The sequence below is a fragment of the Rhamphochromis sp. 'chilingali' genome (assembly GCF_963969265.1).
Source record: "Rhamphochromis sp. 'chilingali' genome assembly, chromosome: 20".
In the NCBI taxonomy this organism is placed as follows: Eukaryota; Metazoa; Chordata; class Actinopteri; order Cichliformes; family Cichlidae; genus Rhamphochromis; species Rhamphochromis sp. 'chilingali'.
In genome coordinates this window covers 28294484-28314589 of record NC_137947.1, presented here as the reverse complement: position 1 = coordinate 28314589, position 20106 = coordinate 28294484, and the positions used below count along the sequence as shown (strand labels likewise).

The 20106-nt window shown below is 38.6% G+C and overlaps 3 protein-coding genes across 3 annotated transcripts; 1 reads left to right on the top strand and 2 right to left on the bottom strand.

Annotated features, from left to right (window-relative positions):
• Window positions 1-3405: 3405 nt before the first annotated feature.
• On the bottom strand, window positions 3406-6088 carry cox20 (cytochrome c oxidase assembly factor COX20). Its single transcript, XM_080869817.1, has 4 exons — window positions 5930-6088; window positions 5105-5219; window positions 4314-4377; window positions 3406-4167 (listed from the first exon to the last, which is right to left on the bottom strand). The coding sequence occupies exons 1-4, from the start codon at window positions 5960-5962 to the stop codon at window positions 4023-4025; spliced, it is 357 nt and encodes a 118-aa protein (XP_080725943.1). The 5' UTR covers window positions 5963-6088; the 3' UTR covers window positions 3406-4022.
• Window positions 6089-7944: 1856 nt separating this feature from the next.
• On the top strand, window positions 7945-10750 carry lhb (luteinizing hormone subunit beta; the record flags this gene model as incomplete). The annotated part of the gene is made up of 3 exons (XM_080869321.1): window positions 7945-8048; window positions 8400-8518; window positions 10517-10750. Exons 1-3 carry the CDS (start codon window positions 7964-7966, stop codon window positions 10748-10750), a joined length of 438 nt encoding a protein of 145 aa, XP_080725447.1. The 5' UTR covers window positions 7945-7963.
• Window positions 10751-13057: 2307 nt separating this feature from the next.
• LOC308388796 (kelch-like protein 10) lies at window positions 13058-19889 on the bottom strand (the record flags this gene model as incomplete). Its single annotated transcript, XM_080869722.1, has 6 exons — window positions 13058-13125; window positions 13428-13668; window positions 13904-14053; window positions 16771-17364; window positions 18339-18825; window positions 19756-19889. The coding sequence occupies 6 exons, from the start codon at window positions 19887-19889 to the stop codon at window positions 13058-13060; spliced, it is 1674 nt and encodes a 557-aa protein (XP_080725848.1).
• Between the last annotated feature and the right edge of the window lie 217 nt (window positions 19890-20106).

The window sequence follows — 20106 nt, the reverse complement described above, 5'->3', positions numbered from 1 at the left end:
ACCTTGTGTGTAAATTTACAACTGCTGAAAGCAAGACATGAAATTTTACTTTTACATGAAATTTGACTGCCTCCTAGTGTCCAGCAGGATGCACAGGAGGTGCCCAGAAGCTGTTATCTGCCCAGTTTTTGAGGTAAAAGTAATCAAAGACAATTCATGTTAGATCGAAGGGGCTATTTTCTTTGGTTTCCATTAGCCACACTTGAAAAAGGTGTTCAGTGGTGACAAGCAGTTAGAAGTGGGGGTTAAAGTGATGCACAGTGATAAAATCCCAAGAATGAAACAAAACAAAAAACATATACTGTGCTGCACACACTGCTAGTGCCAACTTTGTCCCAGATTTAGCCAAAATGTCTAACTCAAACCTCTGCATCTTTAGCTCTGAAAGGCTGTACTCTAATCACAAGACATATTTAAACACAGAGAAGACAAACCTTTGGAGAGATTCTTGAGGATGTAAAGAGCGAGTCCAATGGCGGGCAGCCCAAGGCTGAAGGTCAGCCAATTCATCACTTTGGCTAAGTGGACATTGGTGGCGGTGTTATTAGTGGCATTAAAAGTGGAAATGACGAGGTCAGGGACAGCTATTGTCACCATGTTGTCAGCTATAAGAGGCTGCACAGCAGCTCTTTATGTGTTCAGCTGTTTAGATGATCAAAGAGGTGATGCTGTGAAGGCAGCAGGCTGTAGTGACCACCTACTGCAGTATGCAAAAACACAAGGACAAAATCATTTTTAATGTGCCAGATAAACACATCCGATATGTACACGTGAGCCCTTAAACACAAACCTCAATATAGACGAATAACAGTGCTTAGCTATCCACGATTCTGTCTAAACTATGCACTGAGCTCCCATTTAATTTAATATGAGACCTTTGAACTCTATTTCAATATAAGCACATTTCCTTTTAAGAAAAAAAATGTTTTTTTGTTAACATGGTTATTTTTTTTTCTAAATAAATATATATTTGTCATCAAACTGACGGAACATACCAACATGACAGCAGCAGAGAAGCGAGTTAAGTTTAGAGATCGTTTAAGAGACAATTCATCCCCACATTTACATAATTTTCTGCTTCCCTGCAGTGCTACTTGTCCATCCAGAACGTCTGAGTGAGAGTTACCCGTTTTTGAGGTCTAGATTATAATGAAACTAAATGGTGCATCCTAAAAACATCCATTGCAATCCTGAATTCAGAGAAAGGACAGACTGTATTTTTATCATTTTTAATAACTTTCTTCATGTCCTACCTGTGGTGTATGTCGTGTTTACTGCCATGCGTCAAAACCACTTCAGGTGTGATCCCAGCCTTTTTTCCAGATTAAATTCAAAAACTGTTCAAATATGTCAGTTCCGTCTTAAAATGTCAGACACCATGTGTCTGAGTAACATGTCTGGTGTGTGAATTAAGTCTTCTTGTGAAACTACGTGTCATGGAACTTTTACAAAGCTGTTTATTGCTGCTGTGCTGAGCCTCATGATCTCAACAGCGCTCAGAAAGCTGCTTTGAATGAGGCGTGGATGTGCTCAGCCTCTGTTGGTGTTCGTGTCTGTGACACAGCAGGATGAGAAGATTTGCATTAAAAACTGATATCAGTATAATTTAACAGCCTGTATGTAAACTTTATTTCTGTATGTTTGTGTCGCACTATTTTTTATTTCTAAAGGGAGGGGCTTAGATTTTATTTTTACCCAGGAGGATTATTTGCCTTAAAGAGTTGTTTGTTTTATATCAAATATATGACTCACAAGGGCAAAACAGACCAAAAAACAGGAAACGCAACAAAAACAAATCAAAAAACCCTCAAATTATTCCGTTTTTTTTTTTTAAATTAAATACTGTAATTCCTAAAATGGTAGTTGTTTTTATTTTTGTTTGTTTAAAATGCTGCCATATTTTCTGCTTTGTTTTTCTAAATGTTCTTTTTGTTGTTGTTGTTTTTGTCTTTTTCTTTGAAGTTCCAAGGCTCAGGGCTATAAATGGTCAAAAGTGATCAGACAGAACAAATTATTAACTTGCTAAAGTGGTAAATAATGATTTTTCTCTTTCTAAAACTGATCGGATAGAAAACCTAAAACAAAACTTTTCACATGCGCTAAATAACAATAAATGGAATCTCATGTTCATTAGATTAGTATTAGCTACACAACCTGATAAAGGTTTTTACTTTATGTGACTATGCAGGAGAAAAAATGTAAATGAAGAATGTGAGCAGAAATTCTTTGTACATTGTGCATCAGAGTAAAATATACAGGAGCTGAACAGGAACCTGGACTGAACAATGATTCCCTTCTTAATTTGATCTGTTTGATGTAGCCTTGCATATCTTACTTCTTCTGCACAATGTTTTAGATTTCATTTTCCAGTTTTTCCTTTTTAAGGCAGCTGAGATATAAAACTACTTTTACACTCCTGTTGCATGTCCTGTAGCTGGTACCAGGAACTCACTAAGGACAAAAAGCAAGCTGATTTCATACAGGAGGGCATACTAACATTTTCTGGCACCAAAAGCATTTGAAATAGTGTAATATGTGTCGTAAAACATACTAAATATTTTTTAAAGAGGCCGTTTTGATATTAGAATGGACCTACAATGGCCTGCAGTACTACAAACAGGAAGGACAGATAGACACTTGCTAGCCAACATTTTATAACAGTGTGCCAAGAATATAAAACCACTTGAACATGTAGCAAACACATTTATCCAGCTAGGATCTGGGGCTATATTCCAGAGAGCAGGTTTAAAAAATCCTGACTAGAAATGAGAAACTGAATTTCCAGAAAAACTGATCAGCTTGCAGAACCTCAGTTTTAATTCAGCTGTAAAGGGAAAATAAATGTGTTTGAGTGTGGACCATGAGCCCCATAGAAACAAATAAATAATACACAAGGGAAAATGAGTCATCGTAATCAGCATTCTCCACTCAGTCAGCATTTATCTGCACTCAATTTAACTCTATAAATAAAGCAGGAGTCAACCAAATTTTTCATGTGATTCTTGAGTTGAATTCAGCTGTAACTTGAGATGACCTTGTTCGTAGATCGTATATGTTTGAAATTTCATACATACGTGATCACTACAGTAAGAGGCTGACAGCCTGATGCAAACTAAACAAACAAAAGTAACAAATTAATATCAAAATGGCAACTTTGTGACTGCAGAAATGAAAAAGAGCCTCGGTCAGCTGGTTCAGTTGCAGCTTCAGAAGAGGAGTCAGAGAGAAGTTCTGTTTAATAAAGAAAACCTGCCAGTAAGCTAGGATCACAGAAACTGTTACCCTGGTAACAGACTCAAAATGTAAGCTAAACCTAAATTTAAGGCTCACAGTAATTTTATTAATAGTTGAATCACAGAAAAGTTTATAATAAAAAAAAGATCAATTACAATTTCTATATGAGGCCTTTGTTTTGATTTTTAATTTTAATCTTAATTTCGAAAGCATGTAACTGTTACATTAAATAATCAAACCTTCAGGGATACAGTGGATTTAAAGACTGAGTCACAAATCCTGCTGCTCTGTACTTTCTCCCACAGACGCTTCATTCAGCACATTCAGATAAACACCACTGAAAAGACTCCAGTACATCCTGATTTTCCTTCATTTCTGATACACCTTTTGATTTTGTTGCTTTAATAACATAAAACAACAGATTCACACTAGCAGTTTCCATTTTACATTATGTAGAGGCTGATGTGTAGAAAACCTCAGTAATAACTTAACCTGATCATCATTTTAAAACAAAATCAGTACTTCTTTTATTAGTTTAGCATTAGGATACAGTGAAAATGAGTCAAACTCATCATGTCAGGGACTGGAAAATGAAACTAACTTGCTTTGGCGCTTTCAGATTATGAAGGAATTTCAATAACAGAGAAGGAGCTCCTTAACAATCCAACACAGAAAAACATCCATGAAATGTTTCTAATAATGTTGTCCATCAATTCAGAGAAACGCAGTTAGGTCTGTTTAGCCTAGCTGCATTCTCTTTTGTCCTCCGAGAGGAAAAGAGCTAGAGGTCACGAGGGGCCTGAAGGTGCTTCTGCTTTGCCTTTTTTTGTGGGGTCCATAACAGTTCCTTCATACGCGACCTTGTTTTTGATGCCTTCCTGTATCAGCCTCTGCTGCACACGGAGCTTAGCATTGTTCATCCTGCAATAAAACCTTAACAGTGGGAAGAAACAGGAGCATTCCAGTTACACAACAAAGTAGTAAACAAGCTAGACAGGCGAGAAAGAGCCAAAACAGAAATGTTTATTCTGACTAAAACGTGAAAGGCACTGAAGAAAAATTGTGTCCTTAAGACCTACCAGGACCCGAGTGTGGTGACCATAAAACCCGCAAATCCCACATCAAAAGACCTCTTCACCCGACCTGAGGAAAACAAGAAAACGAGTCAGATAACTATAAGACGAACTGGAATAACTTTTGTTTACTTGCATTTCTGTTTAAAGGGACTACCATAAAATGTGTATTAAGGTTTGGATACATCAAGAGGTTTTGGCTTTGCATGATGAACTGTACAAGAAAATTATAGTAAATTACTCCACATGCGAACCGTGACACACGTCCCCTCTGATGCTGCGTCAGGAAGGGTACTGCATGTTGTGCCAAAAGGTGATTTACGTTATTTGCCAAAAAAATGATTGCCTGTATTTAAACTGTTCTAAGTGACTTGTTGGCCTATAATCCGTGATATGTTTGCCAAATAGATTACTCGTGAAACATATAAAGTCATTTTGAGTCGCAAACAGCATCCCTCTCACAAGGTGGAAGCTGCGATCAGATTTTGGTAAAGTGATTATTAGATTTTCTGTTTTTATCCAGATAAAGTCACATTGTTATCAAAAAGTATTTTTTAAAGTACTGTATTGATTATAATGTAGATACAGTAATGCAGCGTCATAAAAATAATTACAAAACACATCCTTTCTTTATTTTGTGCATATCCCCTTTATAAACCCTGTTGACTACAGTTACCTGCTGTAGCGACCTCTTGTGGCAAGGGAGCATCCAAAAGTATCTGTACTTTAACATTTGAGTGACAGTAATAAAAACAATCAAGCAGTAAATTCAGAGACAGTTCAGACTCAAGACTCACTAGTAGCCAGAAAATAAAGCAGCCCAGCAGCTACTGAGCCTCCAGCTCCATGCAGGATGGCCTCCCTGGCACAAGGAGTGTTCTGGACATCCAGGATCCCCAGCAGCCTCAGACCCTGAAGAACAGACAGTAAAGACATACACGTTGATCTTAATTCCTTCCAAAAACGAATTCCATCTTTGTCTATAAATGCTTTACAATGTTGTGTGAACACTGTGTTTGTCAGTTAGGAAATAATCAGATGTTCATGGTGACCAACGGGCACCTACAACATTTTCCCCACACTGGGTAGAAATCCATTGATGCCAAAAAGAATATCTTTACAGTTTATTGCACGTTAATGTTTTCCAGTACTCACAGTCACACCACTCACAGTCCATTGTTTTTTATTCATTTAAATGTGTTGTTGTGAACACAGACAGGCGTTTTACAGAAATATTGAATAATAGGGTCAATAATCCGTAAGCCGAAGTTTTCGGATTGCCATACTGTTTAAGAAAATCGTTGCCTCACTAACAGGGATGCTGGTTTCATGTCTGCTACTTAAAGTTAATCTTTAAGCACCAAATTTCCAAATCGGGTCTTGTCTGAAGCGTCTTGTCTCACGAAGGTTATGTATCATCCAGCTGTCCTCTTTAACTGCTGCTTAATTTAAACGTTTGGCCTGTTGTCATTACTCGAATTGAGCTCTTTGTTAACTTATATTTTCCTCATTTTCTCCTACAGTTCAAATTAAACAAGCTAAATCAAATCGGCTGATGTTGACCTTCTGCAAACACCAATGCGTTTCCGCCGCGATTCCATCGAGTCCCTTCGAGTTCTCACCTTGGTCTGAGTCTCCCTATCTTCTCCTGCCATATAGCCGCCGTATTTGTGTCCTCCTTCAACGTGCAAGTTCAATTTATATTAAAAACATATAATCACTTTCGTAACAACATTGCCTCTATACGCATGCGTCGTACCTGTCGAATGGTCCATTCCCTATAAGTCGCCGACTCAAACGTACTAAAGATGTGTGGTTCCGGCGTCTGCAAAAAATGATTTCCTGTTGTTTTTCTGTGTTTTTCACGTCTAATATCGCTACTTAGTAGTGAACAGGATTTATAAAGGGGTTAGATATAAAACGTCAGTAATGACATGTTTAGCAAGTATCTTTATGACTCTTCATTACTGTGCCTACATTGTAATCAACCCAGGCCTTTTCGGTCACTTAAAATATGCTTATAGAACTGTGATGTTATTTGTTTTATTTATTTATTTATTTTCTACTATTTCTGTTGCCCTCTTTGCCAATTTTTTGAATTTTTTTCCCATGATAAATGAAAGATATATAAAACTGACTGACAAAAAATGATTGCAGTAGTGTTTACTACAGGCTATTTGCCAATATAAGCAGATATATATATATATATATATATATAAAAAACTAAAAAAATAAATAAACAGAGAACATTGACATTTGCAATCACTTTTCAGCTTGTAGATGTGCCTATTTGCTTTAAGGAAAAAAAAACTCCAGTAAACTGGTTGAAGACAATGTGTTCTAAATACAGACTGTGCTGCCTTGTTTTATGTGTTATAGAAAATGGATACAGTAAATAAATGGTTAATTAGTTAAATGAAAAAGAAACTGAAGTCACACTGCTGTGTCATCCTAACCTATCACAAACATTAATCCTGACGGGAATTATGTGACAGGGTAAACGTTTCCATTAAACAACATCAAACAGGAAGCCTGCATGTCACAATGATCCCCCATTTAAAAACAAGGTTATTTCACTACATCCGCAACAGATTAGCAGTCATCCTGTTTTGTTGGTAATTATTATTATTACATCACTTTAGGAGTCTGATTGAATATCACAAAAATGAAAGAGGAAGATTAAAGACTTGAGCACTGTACCTATAACAGGGGGAGTGACTAGAAAGAAGAGGTGTAGACTAATAAACAGTGTAAAACATTGTTTAAAGTTTGTGTCAAATATATTATAAAAGTTATTTGAACAGATTTTTAAGCATTCTCTGAACCGACTTTTATTTTTAATAGTTAAAGCGAAGACTGCATGTTTAGAACTGGGTGAAAACCATTTACATTTTTGGTGCTTCTGTGTCAAAAAAGGTTTTAAAAATAAATTTTCCTCTTAAAATTATATTTCTGCCAGCTTGTGAGTAAAAAAAAAAAAAGGTTTAAATGTTTTATCCTTCTAATAAAAACAGGTAGTAGGGATTAACACTGATATCCTATACGAGTTTGTTTGGTACTAGATACTTGACTCCTGTGTCCTTTATAAAGCTGGGCAGCTTACCTCCAGACACTGCCTGCAGCCACCGGAGAGGTAAGACATGCTGCTCTTACTAGCAGACAGATGATTTATATGAATGCTGTTTAAATGTGGAGGGCTATATAGATATTTACATATCTATATTATTAGCTTTAAAACTTTATTCTGTATTCCAGCTCCAGTATTATAAACACGGAGCTCAAGAAATTGAAATTGTTAATAGAAAAGCTGGTGTTTTTGCAGTATATGCTGACCTAATTAATAGATATTAGATGAGTTATTAATGATTTATGTGCATATATTTTATGTTTTACTTATGTATAGATATGTTAGTGACACAGATTTACACCAGGGATAGTGGTGTAACACCCAATTAAAGGCTTATTCTTTATTTAATCTGAAACATGAACACAATAAGGGGACAATACCTTTTAATTTTCTCACTGAAACTAGAATTACACCCAATATAGTCTAAAAATTATTTTGTACAATGCCCCCCATCATTATGTTTGCTAGCTGAAAAGTCTTAAGGAATAATTAACTAAGTGACTAACTAATGCAACTTGACGCCTACAGAATGATGGCACAGATTAGCAGAATGCTCCTTGCACTGATGTTGAGTTTGTTTGTTGGAGCTTCAACTTTCATCTTATCTCCTGCAGGTAAGAGAACTGTATGATTATTGTAGGAAGCTTATATTGATCTAAGATGTTATTGGAAATATTGTGAAAAAGGCAGAGGATTCTCTCATTCTTATATTAAAAATGCTGATAACATATATTTATATGTGTGCAAGGCTTTTATAAAGGAAATGTATAATAATAGAAAACAAACAAACAAAAATATAGAATTAATGGTTGTGTTCCAGTTGTGTTGTTCCAGTTTTGTACATAAAAACAAATTTAAAAGCTACATGACATCCTGTATTACCACAAACATCACAAACACCAAAATCTGTAACAAGTTTTAGGCTTTTATTTTTGGAACCAAATAAAAACTTATTCCACCATCAGCGGCCTTCCAGCTGCCGCCCTGTCAGCTCATCAACCAGACAGTGTCTCTGGAGAAGGAGGGCTGTCCCAGCTGTCATCCAGTGGAGACAACCATCTGCAGTGGACACTGCATCACCAAGGTAATGTGGTTCATGAGTGTAAAGGAGAGAAATATAAACCAAAAAGAATTTCAAAGCTGCAAAAATCAGGAGATAAAAACAAATCATTTGGAGGCCCAAAACCAAAAAATAATACAATCAGGGCTTATTTGATTCTTTACAAAAACATATGAGGTAACACTTTATACCCCGACCTGCAAATAAGGCACAAGTGTTCTGTACTTATGTGCATCTTGAAGGCAACAAGTCAGGTTTTTGCAAGAAACAATGAAACATGTACACTGTAAGTACCCCGCACTTGCCTACAAATTGCAAGTGTAGGGTACTTGCACCGTAGTCACTCCATAACATAACGTGCACCCCAGAAAGTACAGGGTACTTATAAGTGTTACCACATATTAATATCAGACTCTTTTCTTTTTTCTACATTTTCAGCTGCTGGTTACAGACACCACCTATACTGACTGGTGTTACAGTCCACATGCTATGCACTGATACACATTATGCAAAACTTCCACTTCATGCGTATACAAATTGGGAAAATATTCTGAGCAAGTCAGTCATGGTGCCTCTAAAGCTTATCAGTCAGCAAAAACTAATACCTGTATAACTGCATAATCTGTGGTTTAAAAAAATACGTGCTATTAAGAATGTGTTAGCTGCCGCTTCAAGCTATTTTCAATTTCAATTGATGTGTCTGTGGATTTTATTGTGGTGAAATCAGGAAGGTTAAGTTTAAGTACTCCTGAAGTCACAAACATGCTGCCAGCTGCTGTTTGCAGTAAAGTCAAGCTGTGTGTCTAGTATATTTGCCATGTGACTCCAGACCTTTATTATAAACATGTAAGTGACTAAACTGGGAAGAAAGTCAGTGTATTTCACCTGTATCTGTGTCACAGATACTAAAAACTTTCTGGTTTCTCAGCAAAAGTAAAGGAATATATTAAATTTCAATTCTATTTAATTTATATAGCAACAAATCACAAGAAACAGTCACCCCAAGGTGCTTTATATAATAAGGCAAAAACCCCAATAATAATACAGACAAAATTCCACCAATTAGATGACCCCCCCTTAGAGCAAGCACTTAGTGACAGTGGGGAGAAAGAACTCCCTTTTAACAGGAATAAAACTCCAGGAGTTCCAGGCTCAGGGAGGGACAGCGATCTGCTGTGACTGGTTTGGGGTGAGGGGAGGAAGACAGGAAAAAAGACACACTGTGGAAAAGAGCCAAAGATTAATAATAAATAATGATTAAAAGCAGAGTGGAGCATAAGAAAATAAATCCAATAAAACCACATCATGGGAAGCCTCTCTGGCAGGCTAGACCTATTGTAGTGTAACTAAGGAAGGATTCAGTCACCTGATCCAGCCCAACTATATGCTTTATGAAAAGAAAAAACCCAAAAGGTTTAAGCCTTAAAAGTAGAGAGTGTGTCTGACTCTGGTTGCACAGAAGAGGGCCCCGAAAGCTGAAGGCTCTGCCTCCCTTTCTACTTTTAAAAATCCCTCAGAACCAAAAGTAAATTTTACGACTTTATGGTGTACATTTGTGAGTTATACCAGGGAGTCCATTGGTTCTAAATTTGAGGAGCACATGCAGACTTGAACGCACCGAAGATGTAACACTATTAACAAGATAATCAACCTCTGTGGGAGTAGCGTTTAGGTAGCTCCCCTGCACTGTGTTGGCACATGGTTCATTGAAAGCATCAACTTTCCCTCACTGTGATGCACAACAGTTTAACAGTAAGACTTTATGCCTAAAACCAGGACTTTGAAACTTCATTTAACATTTTAGGTGAATTTCTTGTTTAAAAACAGTTGTCTGTGAAGGTTCTCAGTCATCCAGGTCATCGTAGTCAAAGGAGCTTGCAAAAGAAAAGCTTTAACTTTAACTTCTTTAACTTAAAGAAGTCCAGACGCTTTTCTTTTGCAAGCTCCTTTAAAAACAGTTGCTTCTGTAGTGTTATAACAACATTTTTGTAAGGACACTGTTTTCATTTCCCCTCCCTTTAGGACCCTGTCATCAAGATACCATTCAGCAATGTGTACCAGCATGTGTGCACATACCGGGACCTGTACTATAAAACATTTGAGCTTCCTGACTGCCCACCTGGTGTAGACCCGATCGTCACCTACCCTGTGGCTTTGAATTGCCACTGCGGTCGCTGTGCCATGGACACATCTGACTGCACCTTTGAGAGTCTGCAACCTGACTTCTGCATGAATGACATCCCTTTCTACTATTAAAAGAAGCTCAATCATATTTAAACACATTATACAGAGTATACGGAAGCTGCCCTGTTGTTTAGAATCAACCAGTAAAATATGTTTCTGCTATCGAAATAAACACATGATGAATATTTCTCTCAAACAGTGTCTTAAAAAAAGATAAAAGGTAACTGACGCCTGACATCTGAAAATTGACTCCACAGCTGGAGTAACTTTAACGTTCCTCATATCTTAAGGCCAGCAGACATTCAAAATGACATCTGTGTAAAATTTACATGGAAAAAAGTTCTTTCTGTAAAGTGATATATAACCCAATTCAACAGTTTATGAAGAATTTATGTCCCATTGCTAGTTTCAAGTCTTACTGATGTGACATGATGCATTCACTTCATAAACTGTGGATCCGATTACAGTCAGCCTTAGTAACTCTAATTTGTGACTCTAATTGAATTTTATCTACTTTAATTGGACATTAAAGTAGGCGAGAAAACTACATTGAAGACGGTTGAGCTGGCTCACAGTAAATGATGTGATGTGCACATTTAAACACAAGATCCAGAAGTCCATTCCAAAAGGTTTGTCTGTGTCAATTAATCAGGATTTGGTGTTCTTAATGGATGGATGATTAAGTGGATGGGTGGTGCACCATGTACATCTACTTGTATGGTCTTTGCCTGTAAGAGCTCCGTTGCCTGCTTATATTGCTTTGAGTAATCACACTTTCATATCTGAAGATAAGGGTATCAACTTGACAAAAATGTTCAATGTGTATTTTTCTTCCTGCGGGTTGTTTTGTGATTACAGTGAATAGAAGTGGCTCAGGTGACTCACCAAGAGACGTTATAATGCCCATCCCAGTGTTGTCCTTACTGTGGCAGTAAGGACAACGCTGTGCTCTCTTAGTTCCATGCTGAAGCTTTTCTCTAGGTCTGAGAAGGACCTAGAGTCAGATCCAATGCAGATGTGTGGTTTTACTTTGGAGAAGCACTTTAGTTAGGGGACTGTGCAAATGGGGGTAGCATTACTTAAATTTATCCAGATAACTCTGTGCAGCAACATTAATTAAGTCAGAGGTGAATGTACTGTCAATTGAAACCCCAGAGTCTTTTTTTTAACTTAGTTCTTTGTCCTCTCTCTGCTGGTAAAGATGTCGAAAGGCCACAGAATGCTAGATAAAGCTAGATAAAATGCATCATCCTTCATCAAAGATGAATTGGTCCAAATGCTCATTTTGTGGTTTCAGAAATGGGATTTCACAAACCAGTGGACAACATCATGCTGACTATGTCCATGTTTTATAAACAGCCTATGACCATGTCATGGAAAAAGGTGAGTAGTGTTAAAGAACAGAAGCAATAATAAGACAAAAGAATTAACAAACACTTTTTTGTACCAAAGCTATAATATGTTGTTAAACTTCTAGTTTTATTACAAGCATTTATCTCAAGCTAAACAGTGGTGTCTAAAGAGAAAATGTATATTCCTTGACTGGTTGGTGAGTGGTTGCTAGCTGTTGATAAAAATGGTCGCTAAGAGGATTTTGGACAAAAAACCTTGTTATTGCTTGGCTTGCCAGCAGATTGCCACTGATTGTCTCTTGTAATTTAGATAAAAGTATCCAACTTTTCTGCAAACACTCTCCAACAAGTCACAAAGTGGCAGTGAAAGTTGAAAAAGTTTATGTAAACTGGAAATGAAGACCGTTCACTGGTACTGCAGTGATTTCCAGGTTACGTTACATTTTTCATATTTTTATCAGTTTTTTTGGTAATTGGCAAGTATTTGCAAAGAAGTTACTTTTTTCCATGCTTCCACTTTTTCCCCTATGGGCAACAATCTGCCTGCAATTACAGCAATCACAAGGAGGCTTTAAATGAAGCATATCCTTCTGTGCCCTACAGTATTTCACGTAGCAACCTCCAGGAACCACTCACCAACTGATTTGGGAATACACATTTTTCTTCATGAGCTGGGGCTGCCAGAGGATCACTGACTGATGTCTGGGCATGTGATCAAGGCCTTAGTGAGATGTTGAGCCCTCTCATGCTGCCATAACGACTTCAAACAAAATAAAGGGCATTTCATTTACAGGTTCCTATTGTAAATTCCTGTGTTTCAAAATAATTTCAAACGCTATAAATTTAAATGCCAGAATATATTCTACAGACTGGGTTTCAGAAAACACATCAGCTTTATTTTAATAAGGAGAGATCAATCAAAGGAACTGAACATGATTTATTAATGTGCAGAATTCAATTTGAGGTATTTGCCAGTTAGACTCTGATAGTCCATCCTGGCAGAATGGAATCGGAGCAGTGATAGGGATTAGGGCAGGATCCCCCGGAGTCTAGACGCTGGTGGTAGAGATGAAGATGGCGGCTTGAATGGATCACCTATTAGTGAAGAAACGATTTGACTTTTACCAATGGGATCTTAATATCATAGCTGTTAACCTCCCTTGTGGCCATAAAACGTGGAAGCTGCAATGCCCATCATGTTGAAAAGAAAGTTCAAGTTCTCTGTTCAGCTAAAAGAGACTTTTTCACTGGGATGTCAGACCTCAGGATCTTAAGCAGAAAAACAGCCAGTTTTTTATTGATGAAAAATGTATTTCTTTATTTCTTTATGTGAAATAATTATGAAAGATAAGCAGTCAGATCAGGGTGTCGCTTCAGAACGCAACAACTGACAGCACCTTGGGTCATCCCTTTGTCGCTGACAATGTACCACCTGTTGGTCTTTTCATCATAGCACTCCACATTGCAGAATGAGCCGCCATTGTGGAAACCTCCAACCACATACAGCTGGTCCTCCAGCACTGCAATGCCGAAGTTTTTGCGAGGGTGTAACATGGGAGCAACGTTGCGCCAGTGTCTTGTTCTTGGGTCATATGCGATGACACTACGCAACTGAGTGATACCGTTAAAGCCACCAACCTGTGCAGACAAAGGACTTGTTACAGTCTGTAACGTAAAAATGTTCTGTTGTAAAAAAAGTAAATAGGTCTCCAGATTCCAAAATATCTGATTCTAGGGTAATTATAGAAATCACATTCCAATAATCCAGTACATGGTACTTGGAAAATAATACAGACTCCCAAATACAGGTACAGTAAACATTCCATGTTTGAATTTCTGTCCGTAGTAAGAGTATGTTTTAAGCTCTTCTTACTACATAGATTTCGTCATTGTAGGCGACCACGGCTCCCCCAGTCCTCCCGGTTTCCATGGGTGTGATCAGTGTCCACTGGTTGGTGTCAGGGTTGTAGGACTCAGCACATAACAGAGGTTCATCTCCAGTAAGACCACCACAAATGTACACCTAGAAATTAAAATCATGTTTAAGTCAAAATTAATAGAATTAAATGTTTCAGCTTCCAGAAAATACTTAAAAACACTAAAAATGTCTGAAGGTTCTCAGTCATCCATGTCATCGTATTCTAAGGAGCTTGGAAAGAAAAGCATCTGGATTTCTTTAAGTTGCTTGAAGACATTTCACCTCTCATCCGAGAAGCTTCTTCAGTTCTAAGAGTCAAATCAGAATCAGAATCAGAATCAGAATACTTTATTGATCCCTGGGGGAAATTATTTTTTGTTACAGTGCTCCATTTTAAACCAACATTAAGACAAGACAGACAATACGCTAACTAAGAATAGTACAATATATACATATATATACATACATACATACATAAGTCACTTATAAATAAATATTTGGAAAAGAAACATGTGTAGTTGTAGCAGCAAACAGTGTGTTAAGTGGATGCGTTGTACAGGGAGATGGCCACAGGCAGGAATGATTTCCTGTGTCGTTCAGTGGTGCTTTTCGGTAATCTCAGTCTCTCACTGAACGAGCTCCTGTGACTGACCAACATGTCATGGAGTGGGTGGGAGGTGTTATCCAACATTGTCTTTATCTTGGACAGCATCCGCCTCTCCGACACCACCTTGAGGGAGTCCAGCTCCATCCCCACAACATTGCTGGCCTTACGGATCAGTTTATTAAGTCTGTTGGCATCTGCGACCCTCAGCCTGCTCCCCCAGCATGCAACAGCATAGAGGATCGCACTGGCCACCACAGACTCATAGAAAATCCTCAGCATTTTCTGGCAGATGTTGAAGGACCTCAGTCGCCTCAAAAAATAGAGACGACTCTGGCCCTTCCTGTAAAGTGCTGTGGTGTTTTTAGCCCAGTCCAGTTTATTGTCAATGTGTACTCCAAGGTATTTATAGTCCTCCACAATGTCAACACTGACCCCCTGGATTGAAACAGGGGTCAAGTGTTTCCTGGTCTTCCTGAAGTCCACGATCAGTTCCTTGGTCTTTGCCACGTTGAGCTGCAGATGATTCTGCTCACACCACGTGACAAAGGAGTCGACCACAGCCCGGTACTCTGTCTCATCATCCCTGCTGATGCATCCAACCACCGCAGAGTCATCAGAAAACTTCTGAAGATGGCAGGTCTCTGTGCAGTGGCTGAAGTCTGTGGTGTAGAGGGTGAAGATGGTGGAGAGTCCCAGATTTAAGCCCTGTGGGAGTGTCCCCCCAAAAGAGACAAAGGACCCCCTGATGATCCTCTACCTAATTACATGAGCCAAGGTGTGAAAGAGGGTGTGGGTCACAATCAGCCAGGGTTTCAGGTGAGCTCATTGTGAAACCTGGCCCCACCCTATCATGTGATTTCCTGAGGTCAGATGGCCCAGGGTGTGAGTGGGCATTAAGGCGTCTGGGAAGCGAACTCAAAACTGGATTATAGATGGCAGACAGTTGGTGTCGTAAACCACCGCCTCTGTTAAAAGATGGTCGCTCACAGTGGTCATAAATGGCTTCTTTCACTCCTCTTTCAAACCATCTGTCCTCTCTGTCCAAAATGTGAACATTGGCATCCTCGAAAGAGTGTCCTTTATCCTTAAGATGCAGATGGACTGCTGAGTCTTGTCCCGTGGAGGTGGCTCTTCTATGTTGTGCCATGCGCTTGTGAAAAACTAAAAATGTTTTCATCAGATTTCTGTGTAGCTACTTTGCATAATAGTAGTAAAAATCTAAAAATGATGGTGTTATCCTAAAACATTTAGTTTTAGCAGAGGTTTGCTGCATTTATTTTCTGTATTTTGCAGACTTGGAAAATATGGATGCAGAAATTGTAAAATTACTATTTTTCACGATCTGAGGGTGAAGTAACCTTAACCTTCTCCCTGAGCTGTTGGATTAATGGTAATAGACATATTTAGTTTTAAAAAATATTATAAAACTGATACAATTCATAAACTATTCATATTTTCCACAGAAAGGTCCAGTGATGATTAAGCCCTCAAGCCGAAAAGTACATTTGCAAATCAGTGCCATGTTAAGCAAAACAAATAAAACAGGAATAAAGAAATTGCCGAGCCATAATATTCTTTTTAAAAAACATATATTTACTGAGATTAAATTAACAAAAAGATCCCAACCAAACCAAGAAAACCAAAACAATACTTTGCAGGATTGTTATAAGTTTGCAAGAAAAAAAGTACCAACCAAGGAAAGAATGTCTTTCTCAATACTCATGACATTATTCTAAAAAAAAAAAATCATTTTTTAAAAATTACTCCCATTGGCCAGATTTATAAGACTATTAAAAAATGTTTTTTTGCACAGAAGCTCACAGAAAAGTAATATTTTACTGTGCTCTCATGTTCCAGTGCATAAATTCGTTGGTTGGCTGGCTCCAAAAGATAATAAATCCCCATATGTTGTAAATCCAACTACATAGCCTTAAAAATCATTTTTACAGCCAGACACAAAAGACAAAAAACAAACAAACTAATCCATATGGATAGCGTCCTAGCTAAAATTTGGGTTTGTGACTGCTTTGGAAAGTGTACTGACAGATTAAGGCATTGGCATCTTTTGGTGCATTTCTAATGGAATTATTTGACTGTACATTTTATTGACGCAGCTTGTTAACCAAGGTTGTTAGCATTACCAGTTAACTTTGTCCATCACTTTCTCCACAAAACCAACATGGCAGAGATCTTCCACTACCTCAATTCCACTTACCTTACCGTGTAGTGTTGCAGCACCAGCTTCTGTCCTGGGCTTGTGCATCGATGCAATCATAGTCCACTGGTTGGTGTCAGGCTCATATCGTTCTGCAGTTTTCAGTTTCTTTTGTTTTTGGCACCCTCCCATAGCATATATGCAGCCATTCAGTGTGGCCACACTGAGAAAGCCCCGCTCTTCATGCATCGAGCCCACCTCTGTCCAGGTTTGGCTGGTGAGGCTGAACCTTCTCACATGACTTGAATAGCTTATGAAATCAAAACCTCCGATGCAATAAATACATCCATTGAGGTAAGCACAACCGTAGAATCCCAGAGAAGCATTGTGTCTCCAGCTCAGCGGCACCCAGTGGTCAGCTCGGACATTGTACAACTCAATCTTGTCACTTGGGAAATGACTCACCCATCCACCAACGGCCAATAAGACTTCAGACGGCAGGCGTGTTTGGGTCAGAGGTCTCTCCATATTGGACTCATTTAGCATCTGTATGGCAGTGGTTACCATATTCATGCATGCCGGACTACTACTCACCAGATCATTTCTGCTCACAGTGTCAACCAAGTACTCAGTGGGCATTAATAGTAAGCGGACCTGGATGAAAACAAGAATCATAAGGGAAAAAGGCAAGAAATACAACATTAGACTGTATATAAGAGTTGGACGTAGCCACCATGCCACCACACATTAGTGAAGTATAGCACTATCTCTATAATCAAAATGTCATGGAATCACCCAGATAGCTATGGTAGCTCCTGGCATCGCCTCCAATCAGCTGTGGCATTGCCCTTAAAGACCCTAACATTACCTGTAAAGAGCCACAGCATCACCTGCCAAACAGCAATGGCAGGTCATGGCATTAGCTCCAAACAAGCAGGGGTGCCACAGTCAAGTGTCAATGCCATTATCTAAGCACTGAGTAACCTCCTGCTGTGGAAACAGGTCCCACAATGAGGGTGTGTCCTGTTGTAAATGCCTAAGGACCAGTCAGTAAGTTCTGGCAGAACACTATGGGCATAGTCAACTTTTCTGTCAGAAAAGCTAAAGTGCAGTTCAGACAGATTATCAATAATGCACTTCTGAAACTACAAAACAACGGCCAGTTTTATCTGGACGCAAGTGTAAATAATACTTTGACAATTTATTAAGGACTAAATGATGAGCACCTTCTGATGCACACTCCCAAGTGAATTAGAAATAGCCCCCCCCCCCCCCCCAATGTGATTAAGAATGAAGAAGAATGATTTTCCTACATTAACTCTATTACCAAGCCTTAAGTTTGAGTAATTTTGCCATTGCAATTTTAGCTTTTTACACGTCAGCCGTAAAAGGCTGATGGGTGAGCAGGTGGGCGGCCTGGACACCCAACTCTGTAAACACAATAGTGTACAATCAAACTTCTTTTTTTGCATCAGGCATCAAGCTTATGCTTTATTTTTTATTCCTAATTCAAAGTGCTACAGCGGAAGTTACTTTCTGTACCATTCATTCAACAGCCCCTCACTGAGTAATAAACAAAATAAATGCACTTAGAGGAGGAATTAAATTGATATCCCATTTTCAGTTACCTGCTTGAGCAGTGCGGGCATGTCACACCCACGTTCCACAGGGGAATAGTTGATCCATCTGAGAATGGCCTCAAACACAGTGCTCTCCTGCTTCACATTGAGCTCATCCTTCTCGATAAGATCTGATAGTTGCTGCACAGAGAGCTGCAGGAACTCCAAGGAGAGTGCACCAACCTCTTCAAAGTGATGGAGGATATAGAGATAGGCCTTTCCCCTGAGGTCAGGACAGTTGTGTAAGTGTGCCAGATTGCAGATACTGACGCAGTTATTTACACAAAGCTTCCTCTCCAGGAAGTCGCAGCAGGCTTGAATGACGCCAGTCACGATAAAGTTGTCTGCTTCCACCAACAGCTCCAGTACATTGTCCTCCGTCACCACAACAGATTGGGTATAGGCATATTCCAAAATGAGGCTCATTACTTTTGGAGACACAGTGGGGAAGTTGTAGACCTTGTTTGATGGTAGTGGTTTGTAGCAGAAGAGATCCCTGTGCAGATTCAGATCAACATTTTCACATTGTCTCTCTGTCATGGAACTTAAAAAGTACCTGATGTCATGCAGCTCATAGTTAAATAGCATTTGTAGAATTTTTCAGCTGCATGCTTACTTGAGCAAGCTGTGATCAAAGAGATATGAAATTAAAGTAACAAAAATCTAAAATGACTTGATTTCAAATGGGCAGTCTCCTATTTAAGGTCATCTATTCAGACATGTCCAGAAAAACATTCAGCATTGCTGCTATGTTTAGACAGACAGAAGGATATAGAGTTGTCTAGGCATTGTAGCAAATATTCCTATACAGTAACAGGGTTAGGGCGACAGGGGACAGCAGGCATTAAATAGCTGCAAATATAATAACTGAATTTCACATTATCAAATTTACTGACTAGACAGAATTGGAAAGAGCGGAAATGTCCCACTGCAACAGAAATGGCATATCATTGGCCACCTCTCAGTCTGGCCCTAAATTGATTACCTGCCTATTTAGACATACAATTTCAGCTAAACTGGTGAAGGCACAGCTAATATCACCACTGATGTGGTCCTTTTGGTGCAGGCCAGTTTGTGCACAACTTTATTAGAACTGCTGCTGCTGTTGTCGTGCTGATGAAATATCATGAGAAAGCCAGTTTATAGTGTCTGTAATCTTTCAAACTACCTCTTACAGGCTCATTGTGGAGTCAAACACAAACCTATACTATATGTGTATCCCAACAAACCTCCCAAAATAAATAACTAAATAAAAATACAGGACTGATTTTTTCCCCCTAAAAATTGCTCCAGAACATTTCTAGTGATCAAAAAGTACAGTGTAACATTGAAACCTCCCAATACCTGCTGCACTGTGTTACATGAAAGCTTTGAAGTAGGATAAATGCAGAACCAAACCACAGCCAAACAACACAGGCCTGCTCACCTGAAGTATGCACTGCAGTTGCAGAGGATGATCCTGTGAATTTTAAACTCAACATCTCCAGCTCGGATCACAGAGTCACACAACTGTCCCTCCAGAAAAAGCTCACTAAAGACAGTACTACAGGTGCTGTTCATTATTCAGATGTTACTCAAGATGTTTAAACTTCTCAAAAATCTCCTGTTTAGTGTTTTCTTTTAGAGATCTGCCTACACTTTGTAAGGTACTTTGTCTAAATTACCGATTACGTTAACTTGTGCTGCCTGGAAAGTGTCACTAGTCTGTTTATATTTGAAAATCATAGTGCTTCATTCTGTTCTTCCGTTAATTAATCGGGGAAAGGATTACAAATAA

Coding starts and splice junctions, on each gene's coding strand:
- cox20 (XM_080869817.1), bottom strand. CDS start 5,962: ATGGCAGGAGAAGATAGGGAGACTCAGACCAAG. Junction 5,220..5,929: donor ATAGGGAGACTCAGACCAAG/GTGAGAACTCGA, acceptor TCTGTTCTTCAG/GGTCTGAGGCTGCTGGGGAT. Junction 4,378..5,104: donor GCTTTATTTTCTGGCTACTA/GTGAGTCTTGAG, acceptor TGTTTTCCTCAG/GTCGGGTGAAGAGGTCTTTT.